The sequence below is a fragment of the Pogoniulus pusillus genome, chromosome 6 (assembly GCF_015220805.1).
Source record: "Pogoniulus pusillus isolate bPogPus1 chromosome 6, bPogPus1.pri, whole genome shotgun sequence".
In the NCBI taxonomy this organism is placed as follows: Eukaryota; Metazoa; Chordata; class Aves; order Piciformes; family Lybiidae; genus Pogoniulus; species Pogoniulus pusillus.
Window position 1 is genome coordinate 28,394,923 of NC_087269.1, and position 12,446 is coordinate 28,407,368.

Here is a 12,446-nt window from a genome sequence, read left to right on the forward strand (position 1 = left end):
AGCCTACGATCCACCAGCACCCCCAGGTCCCTCTCTGCTGGGCTGCTCTCAGCCACTCTGTCCCCAGCCTGCAGTGCTGATTGGGGTTATTGTGGCCAAAGTGCAGAACCCTGCACTTGGCCTTGCTAAATCTCATCCCTTTGATGAACAGGCTCCTCAGTGAGATGTCTGCATCCTCATCCCTGGAGGTGTTTAATAGATATATAAATGTGGTGCTGAGGGAAATGGTTTAAGCAGCACCCTTGGTAGAGATTGAGAAGGGTTGGACTTAATGATTGTAAAGATCTTTTCCAGCCAATATGATTCTGTGATTAAGTGCCTCGGGTGTGCACCTAAGGCTGGTGGTGAGTCACTGGAGACAAAGTATTTTGGAAAGAGGAGGAAAAAAAATGTGATGATTTCCCAGAGCCAGGAAAATGAAGCCCAGAAGTCAGTGCTGGAATGGCTGGAGCTGCTATGTTTGCAGGGAGGAGTACTCTCTGGGGGTGCTTAAAGGGATGGCCACAAGCTCCAGACTTTCTTTGAGGGGATAAAGTTCTTCTGGGATATGTTGGTACTAAGGTATTATGGAATCATGGAATAGTAGGAGTTGAAAGGGACCTCTGGATATCATCTAGTCCCCCTGCCAAAGCAGGGTCACCCACAGCAGGCTGTGAAGGATGAAAATGTCCATGTGGGTTTTGAAAGGCTCCAGAGAAGGAGACTCCACAAACTCTCTGGGCAGCCTGTTGCAGGGCTCCAGCATTCTCACACCACAGAAGTTTTTCCTTCTGTTCAGCTGGAACCTCCTGGGTTCCAGTTTGTGCCTGTTGTCCCTTGTCCTGTCTCTGGGCACCACTGGAATGAATTTGGCCACATACTGATGCTGCTGTTTGGAATCAGTCCATCTACTGTTGTCTCCCTCCTCTCCTGCAGTTTGCCTGCCAGCAGTATGCTCTGATCAGGTGTCAGTCTCTGTGCTGTGACACACCTCACATCAAACAGTGAGGATCTTAAGGTGCAGCTGTGGAACCTCCACGGAAATGTCACCTGTCTTGAAATTCTCTCCTTTGGACCCACGTGAAGCCTGTTGCACCTCACGCAGGACTCAGTCCATCAAACAGCTTCTGCTGTGAAAGCCAAGATCAGTGCATGGCACCGCCAATTGTAAGGCACTGCTTCAGCGCTCACTGATGCAGCTTTCGGGCCAGCTTCTCCACCCTTCAACCCTTTCCAGGCATGGACCCAGGTGCAAGGAGCTGCTGAAAAGCAGGACACCTGAAAAGGAGAAGGAATCTTTGTAACGGTAAGGTGTAGCTGCAAGATAGGATTTGTCCAAATGATGGGATTTGGGGGAATTTGAGAAGCTCAACATGAGCCAGCAGTGTGCACTTGCAGCCAGGAGGGCCGACCACATCCTGGGCTGCATCAGGAGAAGTGTGGCCAGCAAGTCAAGGGAGGTGATTCTCCCACTCTGCTCCACTCTGCTGAGACCCCACCTAGAGTACTGCATCCAGTTCTGGAGCCCCCATTGCAAGAAGGATGTGGAGATGCTGGAGCATGTCCAGAGAAGGCTACAAGGATGCTGAGAGGGCTGAAGCAGCTCTGCTGTGAGGACAGACTGAAAGAGTTGGGGCTGTTCAGTCTGCAGAAGAGGAGGCTCCCAGGTGACCTTCTTGTGGCCTTCCAGGATCTGAAGGCAGCCTCCAAAAAAGCTGGGGAGGGACTTTTCAGGCTCTCAGGGAGCGATAGGGCTATGGGGAATGAAGCAAAGCTGGAGGTGGGGAGATTGAGCTTGGCTGTGTGGAGGAAGTTGTTGAGCATGAGAATGGTGAGAGGCTGGAATGGGTTTCCCAGGGAGGTGGTTGAGGCCCCATGGCTGGAGGTGTTTAAGGCCAGGCTGACTGAGGCTGTGTGCAGCCTGCTCTAGGGTAGGGTGTCCCTGCCTATGGCAGGGGGGTTGGAACTGGCTGATCCTTGTGGTCCATTCCAACCCTGACTGATTCTATAATTCATACTGTTTATTAATTTTGCTGCTCAGAATTCCCACCCCTGCCCAGTACTTTTAATTATAGGTTCTTTGTAATGGTCAGGAAAACATTACACATAGGAAAAGGCAAAATCCAGAACACTACTAGCAATAATACAACAAACATTAAACTATTGTGACTGGAAAGAGGTTCTTGCAGATGATTATACTACTTGTCCACTGGAGGGACTCAAGAAGCTCCTTTCTGCTTAAGGCAGAAGGCTTTGATTCAATTACAAGAGCCTTTAATTATTCACTCACAGAATATAATCTTTCCAGACTCCCGGCACTAATTACAGCTTCCAGACAGCATCCAAACTCTTGCAGGGAGTTCTGTTGGTGTCTTGATAGCAGCTGAGGCTTCTCATTCTTCCTAGGCTCTAACAAGGGTGCTGGGAGAGAGTTAGACATTCTCTGACCTGATGCTGGTTCCTCTTGTACTCCAGATTCAGCACAGAGCTTTGTAGAGGGGCAGGCAGGAGGTCTTGCGGATGTGCAGACTGGCACAACGTCGCACTGGCTAAGCAAGCCTGTTGTGGAGCAGTTAATGCCAGTCCTCTGGTAAACCTAGACAAGGCAGTTTCCAGGTAGACAAACCTGAAGTATCAGAGCTTGTTGTTTTGTAGCAGAGCTAGCTTACAGCTTAGCAGAGCGTGGCAGGATGCCACAGGCAGAGAGCAATGAGGCAGAAACTCGCTGAGGCAGAGCACGTTGTCTTTACCTGCTCCTCTCTTTCTGTCAGTGCATCCTGAGACTAATGGCTCTTTGGCTACAGATCAGCCACTTAGAATGGTAGTTTGCCAAGCTTAACCATAGTAGGTGAAGTCAGGGCTTACTTTTACTTTTTTAGAGTAGAACTCAACAAGTGTATAAACACATGAAGGCACCCTATAAAATAGTTTGGGAGAGAAGGAGACTGGAAGGCACCAAGGCATTTTGTCTTCCTTTGCTGCGGTTGCTTCCCCCAACAGCAGGAGAGAGGGAGAGCAGATAACATGTCTGGGCAAGTCAGGGCATGTTTAGGCCTATTTAAGGCCCCTGGGCTCCTCTGTGATCTGTGTTAGATAGTATTGTCCTGCTCTGGCAGGGGAGTTGGACTCAATGACCTCCTTGGGTCCCTTCCAACCCCTAACATCCTGTGATCTGTGATCCTGTGATTTTGGCCTTCCACAACAGTCTTCTCTTATAAAACTCCTGAGGAAGCTTTATCTTCCCATCCCAAGGTCTCCTTTCAAAGCAAGGCACTGGGGGTTGCCTCACTTACATGGGCAACCCTAAATTTAGGGGGTTCCGGTGCCAAGGAAATGACAGGAAGCAAAAGAAACCCTGAATGTTCCAAATCAGAGCCTCCCCAACATCCTTATAGCAGTTTCAGCCATCACCTACATTTCTGCTGTGTGTTCACAGTCAGGCTTTCTCCTTTGTAACAGCCTCTGTTTGCAGGGACTAGCACACCTGCAGGGCTGCCTTCTCATGGGCATCACAGTGGGATGGTTCCTGGGATGTTGGAATGGAAGGAGACAGGCTTCTTAGGAAGGACAGGTAGGGAAAATGAGGAGCAGGTGGCACCCTCTGTGTTACTAACCATCTGGAGAGCATGGAGCTCCAGCCCAGGATGGATGAGAACCCACCAAGAACTTATGGGTCAGGATTAAATGGAGGGCAGGATCAGATGGCTTCTGGGGTGTTGGGATTGAAAGAGACAGGCTTCTTAGGAAGGACAGGTAGGTAAAATGAGGAGCAGGTGGCACCCCAAGATGGATGAGAAGCTTATGGGTCAGGATTAAATGGAGGGCAGGATCAGTGGGGGTCTCCTACAGGCTAGCTGACCAGGAAGACTGAGTGCATGAGGCCATCTATAGACAGATAAGAACAAGTTCATAAGCCCTGGTTCTCATGGGAGACTTCAAACACTCTGATGACTGTTGGAAGTGCAACACAGCAGGGCAAAAGCAATACAGGAGGTTCCTGGGATTCACAAAAGGTAACTTTCTTCTCCAAATGACAGAGGACCTAATCTAGAGACATGCTGTGCTAGACCTCACTGACAAGGCAGGGCTGATGATGATTATGAAACTCCAAGGCAGCCTTAGCTGCAGTGACTATGAAGTGGTGGAGTTCAAGATCCTGAGGGCAGCAAGGGAGGGTCCACAGGAAGCTTTCTGCTCTCGCCTTCAGGAGAGCAGACAGTGGCCTACTCAGGAATCTGTTTGCTAGAATACTATGGGATAAAGCCCTGGAGACAAGAGGGGTCCAAGAAAGATGCTTAATAGGTGTTTAAGGCCAGGCTGGATGGGGCTCTGGCCAGACTAATCTAGGGCAGGGTGTCCCTGCCCATGGCAGGGGGGTTGGAACTAGATGATCCTTGTGGTCCCTTCCAACTCTGACTGATTCTATGATTCTATTCTATGATTCTAATATTCAAGGATCACCTCCTTTGAGCTCAGAAATGGTGCATCCTAGAAAAGGGAGTCAGGCAAAAACTCCAGGGAGGCCTGCATGGATGAACAATGAGCTGCTGAACAAGCCCAATGAAGCCTGCAGAGGGTGGAAGTAAGGAGAGGTAGTCTGGGAAAAACACAGAGAAGTTGACCACCCAGCCAGAGATCAGGTTGGGAAAGGTGAAGCCCTGACAGAATAAAATCTGTCCAGGGACATCAAAGAAAATCTTTTTTATATATGTTGGTAATGAAGACCAGGGAGAGGCTGGGATCCTCCCCAGAAGGAAATGGGGGACCTGGTTACTCAGGACATAACAGCATAGAATTGTTTCGGTTGGAAAAGACCTTTAAGATCATCCTTTGGACCTTTAAGTCATAGAATCATAGAATCAAATAGGTTGGAAGAGACCTCCAAGCTCAGCCAGTCCAACCTAGCACCCAGCCCTCTCCAATCAACATGGTGCCACTATCCACCTAGCCAGTCACACGGAGGAGGCTGATGTACTCAGAATGATTCCAGTGCCTCAGTCTTTTGCCACTGCTCCATCCACACCACTCCAGTGACAAAAAGCAAAGGCAGGGACCAGGAGAATGAAGAACTGCCCAGTGTAGGAGATCAGGTTTGAGACCGTCGAGTGCACCAGATGATGCACATGTCCCTGGGACTCAGCAGTGTCCTGAGGACCTGCTCGGCCACCCTCACCTATTTGAGAAGTCGTGGCAGTCTGGTGACTGCAAGAGGGGCAACATGGCCCTCACTTTCCAAAGGGAAACAAGGCAGAGCTGGGCAACTACAGGCAACTTAGTTGTTCAGTCTGCAGAGAGGGCTTTGGGTAGCCAGGTGAGGGCTAGTCTCTTCTCCCAGGCAAGCAGCAACAGAACAAGGGGACACAGTCTCAAGCTGTGCTGGGGGAGGTCTAAGGTGGATGTTAGGAGGAAGTTCTTGACAGACTGATTGGCGTTGGAATGGGCTGCCCAGGTGGTGGAGATGCCATCCCTGGAGATCACAGGATACTAGGAGTTGGAAGGGACCCAAACAGATCATCCAGTCCAACTCCCCTGCCAGAGGACAAAGACTATCTAATACAGCACACAGAGGAACACATCCAGACAGGCCTTGAAAGGCTCCAGAGAAGGAGACCCCACAACCTCTCCGGGGAGCCTGTGCCAGTGCTCTGTGACCCTCACAGTAAAGAAGTTCCCCCTTGTGTTGAAGCAGAACCTCTTTTGCTGCAGCTTACACCCATTGCTCCTTGTCCTATCCCAGGGAGCAGTGAGCAGAGCCTGTCCCCTCTCCTGGCCAGCCCTCAGGTACTTATAAACAGTTATCAAATCCCCTCTCAGTCTTCTCCAGACTAAGCAGCCCCAGGTCCCTCAGCCTCTCCTCATCAGGCAGTGCCCTCCAGTCCCCTATTCATCCTTGTAGCCTGCCACTGGACCCTCTCCAGCAGATCCCTGTCCCTCTTCCACTGGGGAGCCCCAAACTGCAGGCAGTGCTCACAGCGTTCAAGCCAAGCCCGGCTGAGGCACTCAGTGCCATGCTCTAGTGGTTGGGCAGGGCTGCGCGACAGGTCGGGCTGGATGAGCTCCAAGGCCTCTTCCAACCTGCCTGATTCCAGGGTTCTGCGATCTCCTCGTGGCCTTTCAGTGCTTACAGGGGTCGATCACAACGCTGGAGACACACCTGTCATCAGGGCTCGCTGTGACAGGACAAGGGGCGGCGGCTGGAAACCGAAAGAGAGGGTTCAGACCACACCGAGTGCGGTGAGACACTGTCCCGGGTTCCGCAGGGAAGCAGATGCCCCACCCCGGTACCGCTCCGGCTCGGGGGCTTTGGGCTACAGCCGCCTCCGTTGGCGGCGCAGCGGCGGCAGCCCCGGCTGCTCTCCCCTCCTCTCCCGGGCAGGCCGAGCCGCGCCCGCTCCCGGCTCGCCGCCGCCGCCCCCGCCCGGGCCGCCCGTGACGCCATCAGCCTGCGCGCGGCCCCGCCCCCCGCGCCCCCTCCCGCCTCCCCGGCCGCCGCCGCCGCCGCCATGGAGTCGAACAGGGACGAGGCGGAGCGGTGCATCGGCATTGCGCTGGCCGCCGCCAGGGCCAACCAGACCGACAAGGCCCGCCGCTTCCTGGAGAAGGCGCAGCGCTTGTACCCCTCGCCACGGGTCCGCGGTGAGCACTGGGCGAGGGGGGTGTGAGGAACGGGCCAGGGCCGGGAGAGCCGGAGGGGGGGGAGGGGGCGCCCCGGGGCCTGCGCCGCCGCCGCCGCCTGACCTCTGACCTGTGCTGCGCCTGCGGCCTGCGCGCCTCGGGGCCTGCCGGGTACTCGAGTCCGTGGGGCCGGGGGCACGGCCCCGCCGCCACCGGGGGCTGCCCAGCTCCGGGGCCGCCCTCGGGCTGCCAGCGGGGACGGGGCGACAGCCCGGCGCCGGCTGTAGCAGCTTGCCGCCGGGTCGTACCTGCTCGCACCGAGCCGCGGCCACGTGTGTCAGGCAGGGCGGGCGTGGGGACGCGGGGGGAAGAGAGGCTCTGCACGGGGACGGCACGGAGATTGTCGCTGCTGCCGTGTCCCTCACCCGCCGGGGGGCAGCGGCTGCTCCGGGGCGCTGCGGGGCGCTGCGGGGCACTGGCTGAGTGGGGAGCGAAGGAGCTTGGCAAGGCCGAAGTGCTCTGTGGGGTTGGTTAACCTCCGCTGCCTCTCGTCCGTCTCTTCCTTCTGCCTCTCCCTCGTCACAGAATCACAGAATGTTAGGGGTTGGAAGGGACCTCTGAGAAATTATCGAGTCCAACCCCTTTGCCAGAGCAGGACCACCTAGGGCAGGTCACACAGGAACGCATCCATACAGGTCTTGGGAGCCTCCAGAGAAGGAGACTCCACAACCTCTCTGGGCACCGGCACCCATCTCTTGCTTGGGCTGTCCCACTTACCTTCCCCTTCTCTCCCTTCCTCCTCTCTCTCCCTTCCTCCTCTCTCTCCGCTCTCCTCCTCTTGCGGCGTTTGGCCTGTCCAGCAGCTCGGCCCCACCCACAGAGGTGCAAGCACCTTGGGCCAGGGCATGACTGCAAAATGCCCTCCTCAGCACCTGAGCCTGGCGGGCAGCAGCTTCACATAGTTTGTGGGCAGGCAAACAGACTTTAGTTGAGCTGACACACTCCGGCGTGTGCTGGTTTCCCCTGGCTATTCCATTCAGCAGGCGTAGTGTGGCTCCTGGCCTGGCTCAGGAAGAGTGTGGCCAGCAGGACAAGGGAGGTTCTTCTGCCCACCCCTGTGCTCAGCACTGCTCAGGTCACACCTTGAGTGCTGTGTCCAGTTCTGGGCTCCTCAATTCAAGAGAGATGTTGAGATGCTGAAAGGTGTCCAGAGAAGGGCAATGAATCTGGCAAGGGGCCTGGAGCACAGCCCTGTGAAGAGAGGCTGAGGGAGCTGGGGTTGTGCAGCCTGCAGAAGAGGAGGCTCAGGGCTGACCTCATTGCTGCCTACAACTACCTGCAGGGAGGCTGTAGCCAGGTGGGGTTGGTCTCTTCTCTCAGGCAAGCAGCAAGAGAACAAGGGGACACAGTCTGAAGCTGTGCCAGGGGAGGTCTAGGCTGGATGTTAGGAGGAAGTTGTTGTCAGAGAGAGTGATTGGCATTGGAATGGGCTGCCCAGGGAGGTGGTGGAGTCGTTGTCTCTGAAGGCATTCAAGCAAAGCCTGGCTGAGGCACTTAGTGCCATGATCTGGTTGATTGGGCAGGGCTGGGTGCTAGGTTGGACTGGATGGACTTGGAGGTCTCTTCCAACTTGGCTGATTCTGTGATTCTATGTGATGCACTCCTACCGATTACCACCGCACAGCTACTGCAGTTCATTTCAGCACACATTAAAAAACAATCCTTTGAAGACCTTCTACCACTTTTATGGGGTTTGGGGAATGATCTTGTTTCCTGGAAGCTTTATGGTGTGTAGATGATTAACAAGTTGCAAAAAAAAAAAGAAGTGATTGTGGCACTTTGGGACATGGTCTGGTGGTCATGGAACTTTTGGGTAGAACAGTTGGACTTGAAGTCTCTTCCAACGTTAATCATTCTGTGTCACCAAAAAAAAAGCTGGGAAGTGGTTCGTAGAATCAGCCAAACACCATCCTGTGTCTTCTCCCCCTTCAGAAATTTGTACAAAGAGCTGTAGATTACTTTTTTATGTCTCCCTTTTGGCTGATCTTTATCTAAGTTTTAATTCTTTGTATTCTTTGGCTGTGTTTTCCAGCTTGTCGAACCCTTTTGATCCTGTAGATAATTCAAGGCTTTCTGTAATCCTCTCTTCAGTTGTAGGAGGCCTCTTTCCTTCTCTCAAACACCACATATCAGCCTCTGTGTGTGATCTGTTTTTTCCTTCATGCTCAGATTTTCTGCTTCTGCAGAATCCTAGAATCAACCAGGTTGGAGGACACCTCTAAGCTCATCCAGTCCAACCTATCCCCCAGTCCTATTCAGTCAACCGGACCATGGCACTAAGTGCCTCAGCCAGGCTTTGCTTCAACACCTCCAGGCACAGTGACTCCACCACCTCCCTGGGCAGCCCATTCCAATGCCAATCACTCTCTTTGCCAACAACTTCCTCCTAACATCCAGCCTAGACCTCCTCAGGCACAACTTGAGACTGTGTCCTCTTGTTCTATTGCTGCTTGCCTGGGAGAAGAGACCAACCCCCTACCTGGCTGCAACCTCTCTTCAGGTAGTTGTAGACAGCAATGAGGTCAGCCCTTGAGCCTCCTCCAGGCTAAACAACCCCAGCTCCCTTGGGAAAAGTGATTTCTGGAGGAACAGGTGTGAAATAGCAGATGCTTGGCAAGATTTACTCTTCCTGAGGAGCTCTGCTGGGGCATGCTTCAGAAAAGTGACAGCAAGCACCAGTTTGTGATTTAAAGCATCACCAGGTCAGTCTCTTCTCCCAGAGTGCCCTTGTCCAAGACTGCCAGCTTGGCCAGGAGTTTGCTATGGCAGACAGTGTCACAGGCCTTGCTGACATCCAGGCAGACTACTCCCACAGCCTTCCTCATGTCCACCAGGCAGGTCACCTGCTTATAAAAGAGTTCAGGTTGGCCAAGCAGAACCTGCCCCTTTTCAGTCTCTTCTGCCAGGCAAGCAGCAACAGAACAAGGGGACACAGTCTCAAGTTGTGCCGAGGGAGGTCTGGCTGGATGTTAGGAGGAAGTTGTTGTCAGAGAGAGTGATTGGCATTGGAATGGGCTGCTCAGGGAGGTGGTGGAGTCGCTGTCTCTAAAGGTGTTCAAGCAAAGCCTGGATGAGGCACTTAGTGCCATGGTCTGGTTGTTTGGCCAGGGCTGGGTGCTAGGTTGGACTGGATGAGCTTGGAGGTCTCTTCCAGCCTGCTTGATTCTATGATTTTGGCCTAATGCTGTGGCCTGGCTCAGCCAGAACTTGCAGTGGGCTGTTAGAGAACTGGAGCACGGGGGAGGAAAGCAGAGGGAAGGGGGGCAGCAGGGCAGGTTGGTGTGAATGAGCAGTGTGCCAATCTGTGGCCAGACCCAGCCAAGCTGCTGGCGCAAGTTTGGTGTCTCAGCTGCCGTCTGAGGCATCCTATCAGTTGCTTACCCCTGCACTTTGGGTCTGTAGTTGGGAAATGGCATTGAAAATCCCACGGTTGCACAGTGGTCATTGAGTCTTTGTGTAGTTTGTGTGTAACCCTGGAAAATCTCTTCCTCATGAATTACATCAGGTTTGGCAACTGCCCACCCCATGGACCTTGCAGAGCTTCACACTCTGACCCTGGCTGGGTCCTACAGGTGTCGTCACAGGATCAGCAAGGGGTTTTGCAAGGGGAGTTCAGCAAGAGTCTTGCCCTGTGCAAACATAGCTGGGCATGCTGGTGTGGACAGGGTCCTACTGGTTGCCCTTAAGCAGGACCTTTGGAAAAATTAACAGAAGTTGAACAATTGTTGTCTAATAAGCAAGGAATGGTGAACCAGAGCACATGGCTGGTGGAGAGCTGAGCTGGCTAAACTGAAAACTAACTCAGCAGTCTCTGTTTCAGTAGCTTATGAGCTTGCAATGTGCTCTAACTGCACAGAGTGGTTTTGGGATAGGGTCTGTGGAGCAAAACGGGGCTGAGCTCTGCTCAGATGTGGGCTTCTGTGGTCGGTTTGAGGAACCTTGCTACCAAAAAGGTTTCTACCTTGCTACCAATCCTAGCCTGGATCAGCAATGGTGTGAGCAGCAGGAGTAGGGAGGCAATCATGCACTCCTGAGACCACACCTCCAGTACTATGTCCAGTTTTGGTCACCACTGTACAGGAGGGACATTGAGGTGCTGGAGCAGGTGCAGAGAAGGGTGACAAGGCTGGGGAGAGGTCTGGCAAACATGACCTATGAGGAGCAGCTGAAGGAGCTGGGCCTGTTTAGTCTGGAGAAGAGGAGGCTGAGAGGGGACCTTACTCCCCTCTGCAGCTACCTAAAAGGAGGTTGTAGTGAGGCTGGAGCTGGTCTCTTCTCCCCAGTTACTAATGAGGAAATGGCCTCAAGTTGCATCAGGGCAGGTTTAGGTTGGCTGTTGGGAGGAAGTTGTTTCCTGAGCAGGTGGTCAGGCACTGGAACAGGCTGCCCAGGGAGGTGGTGGAGTCGCCAGAGGAGAGTGGATGTGGTGCTTGAGGCTGTGGTCTGGTGATGAAGGCTGCTGGGCTGAAGGTTGGACTGGCTGATGCTGGTGGTCCTTTCCAAGCATAGCGAGCCCTAGTGATGAGATGTGCTGAGGGCTTTGGTTTAAGTCAAGGACTTGTCAGTGTGAAACTAATGATTGGACTGGATGAGCTTGAAGGGCTTTGCCAATCTGAGACATTCTGTGAAAAACCTCACAGCAAGCTGTAGGGAGCTGAATCCAACCTAGCAGGAGTGAGGTGGGAAAAGAAGGACAGCCTCATGAGATGAGGCTTAAAAGTGTTTGAAGTTTTCTTCCAGCTTTGGAAGGAGGAAACACTTAAGTTTTGTGAATTCTTTAGTGGTGTAAATATGAGTGAGGAAAGGATTTAAATTGTTCTTTTCTGAAAGCAAAATATCCTTGAAGCCCCCCAAACTCAAAATCTCATCCAGGGCTCATTAGCATCCTGTTATTTTCATCCTTCACCTCGTAACTCTTGCCTGTGTTGGCTGTTGGATTACCAAGAGGCTTTTTTCTTGCCCCTCCAATCTCAGTGGAGCAGATAGGATATCTCAGCTGGTCTCTTGGCCTGCAAGCCTTGTTTGTACTTGCATAAAGAACACGATACCTGCCATAGTGCAAGGTCTGTAGTGTGCAATCTGCAGGAGGAGATGAAATGTCCTTCTTGGTTCTAGACTCTGGATAAAGGGCTGCAAGCTCGTCAAGTTACCGATGCCTTTGTCAGTAACGTCTGGTTTTAATCAGGCTACCTCTCCCTGTTCTGAGAGCCTGCAATGGGTTTCCCAGGGAGGTGGTTGAGGCCCCATGGCTGGAGGTGTTTAAGGCCAGGCTGGATGAGGCTGTGGCCAGGCTGCTCTAGGGTAGGGTGTCCCTGCCCGTGGCAGGGGGGTTGGAACTGGCTGATCCTTGTGGTCCCTTCCAACCCTGACTGATTCTATGTTCTCTTTCATGGGGGTGCAAAATACTCTAGAAACTGTAGGTGTGAAGAGATTGGTCTGATATGGGGTTAAAGAAGGACAAAAAAGTTCAAAAAGATATTGCTCTGCAGCTGGCAGGGAAATGATACAATCATTGAATGCTTGGAGTTGGAAGGGACCATGAAAATCATCTAGTCCTACCTTAATGCAGCAGGCAGTGATTGTGAGACACTGGAACAGGTTGCCCAGGTATGCCCTCTACTTAGAGGTGTTCAGGGACAGGTTGGATGAAACCTTGAACAACAGGCTTCCCAGAGGTTGTGGAGTCTCCTTCTCTGGAGCCTTTCCAGGCCTGTCTGGATGTGTTCCTGTGTGCTCTGTTAGATAGCATTGTCCTGCTCTGGCAGGGGAGTTGGACTCGATGATCTCCTTGG

At 53.0% G+C, this 12,446-nt stretch overlaps 1 protein-coding gene across 1 annotated transcript in view; it reads left to right on the forward strand.

The window, feature by feature from the left end:
- The first annotated feature begins 6,461 nt into the window (after positions 1-6,461).
- The window catches only part of DNAJB12 (DnaJ heat shock protein family (Hsp40) member B12), a 31,099-nt gene continuing 25,114 nt past the window's right edge, over positions 6,462-12,446 (forward strand). The window contains exon 1 of the mRNA XM_064145038.1: positions 6,462-6,615. Within this exon, the coding sequence (XP_064001108.1) occupies positions 6,483-6,615 (133 nt within the window). The 5' untranslated portion in view covers positions 6,462-6,482. The remainder of the gene's footprint in view (positions 6,616-12,446) is intronic.